Source organism: Phalaenopsis equestris, unplaced genomic scaffold, assembly GCF_001263595.1.
Source record: "Phalaenopsis equestris unplaced genomic scaffold, ASM126359v1 Scaffold234230, whole genome shotgun sequence".
Lineage (NCBI taxonomy): Eukaryota > Viridiplantae > Streptophyta > Magnoliopsida > Asparagales > Orchidaceae > Phalaenopsis > Phalaenopsis equestris.
This window is the reverse complement of record NW_018252151.1, coordinates 27,052-28,410: the sequence shown is the minus strand read 5'-3', so window position 1 is coordinate 28,410 and position 1,359 is coordinate 27,052. Positions and strand designations below refer to the sequence as shown.

The following is a 1,359-nucleotide window of genomic DNA, read 5'->3' as shown; positions in this document are numbered from 1 at the left end:
GGGAGTTCGCGGTAGAGGCGGCGTCGCGATTTTGAGGCGCGACAGTTCATGAACCTTCGCGGCATTAGGCGAGGTCGAGTTCGCGAACAGGAGTTCGTGTGCAGTTACCGCGAACAGGAGCGTTTGCAAACAAAGGAGTTTGATGCTGTTCGACCAGCGGAGTTCACAGGTTTGTCGCAGAAGTTGCGGCATGTGCAGTTGCAGAGGAGTTGGCAGGTTTGTCGGGGCAAACCCCACACCAAAAAATAGTGCCGACATTTACTAAATCTGTTTGTTAGTTGGATTTAACGATTTTAAGTGAGGAAAAAAACACACCTGCGGATTATTGCTTCACTCGTCTCCAAACACTTCAGAGTGATTTAGCTTGATTTAATCTTAATCGAACCGAATGCTTTTTATGGATTTATCCCTTTTGCATTTGATAAATTCAGATTTTCAGGATTTATTTGTGCTATGTGACATGTGACATTAACCTACTATCATAACTCAATTTACAATCTTGTCAAAGTCTATCGTGCAATAGTAATGATTGTTTTTAAAATTATTCAAAATATCTAAAATATTTGAAAAAATTAGGTTAATTTATTTTTAAAATGAAAATAAAACTTTTAAAAGATAAACAAAAGAAATGTTTTCTTAAAAATAAAAGAAATAAATATAAATATAAACAAAAAATTGTTGTTTTAGTAGCCCAGAGTTATTTAAAATATGAGTAATATATGATAATAAATTAATGCACATTTGATTAAGTCTCTATAAACTAATTTAAAATAAATTCTATTGAGCTAAATTAAATTTATAATATTATTAAAAACAACATCTTTGTTAATCAAATTCAATCATAAATATAGAAAGTTTTAAAATTATTATTTTGAATAATTATTTTTAATTATTAAAATTCTTTAGATTTGAAATAAAATAATTAATACCAATTACTAATAATTCATATATATTTATACCCCTGGGGTTTCAAAAAAAAACCGTCGTTGGCGAACTGTTTGTGTTCGACTCGCCAGTAAGTTCGAGTTCCATTCGTTCGATAAGCAAACAAAACGAAAAACAACAATTTTTTTTTGTTTGACTTATAAACTGATCAAATAAGAACAAGCATGTGTTCAATCATGTTCAAACCGTTATTGTTCGAATTATAGAATTATGTAAAATTATATATATACATATAGACACACACGCGACAAAATAAATTTAATACATATTCATAAAATCAAATATTATAAATTATAACTAATGAATTTTTTTTTAAAAATATTATCATATTTTAAATAATTAAATTCTACAAATTTTAATATATAACAAAAAAAATAAAAAATAATATATTAATATTAATTATGAAAATATTAT

The 1,359-nt window shown here is 27.7% G+C and overlaps 1 protein-coding gene across 1 annotated transcript in view; it reads left to right on the top strand.

The window, feature by feature from the left end:
• Window positions 1-48: 48 nt before the first annotated feature.
• LOC110038870 (25S rRNA (cytosine-C(5))-methyltransferase nop2-like) overlaps window positions 49-1,359 on the top strand; it is a 10,032-nt gene continuing 8,721 nt past the window's right edge. Inside the window, 1 exon segment of the mRNA XM_020743792.1 lies at window positions 49-216. Within this exon segment, the coding sequence (XP_020599451.1) occupies window positions 49-216 (168 nt within the window).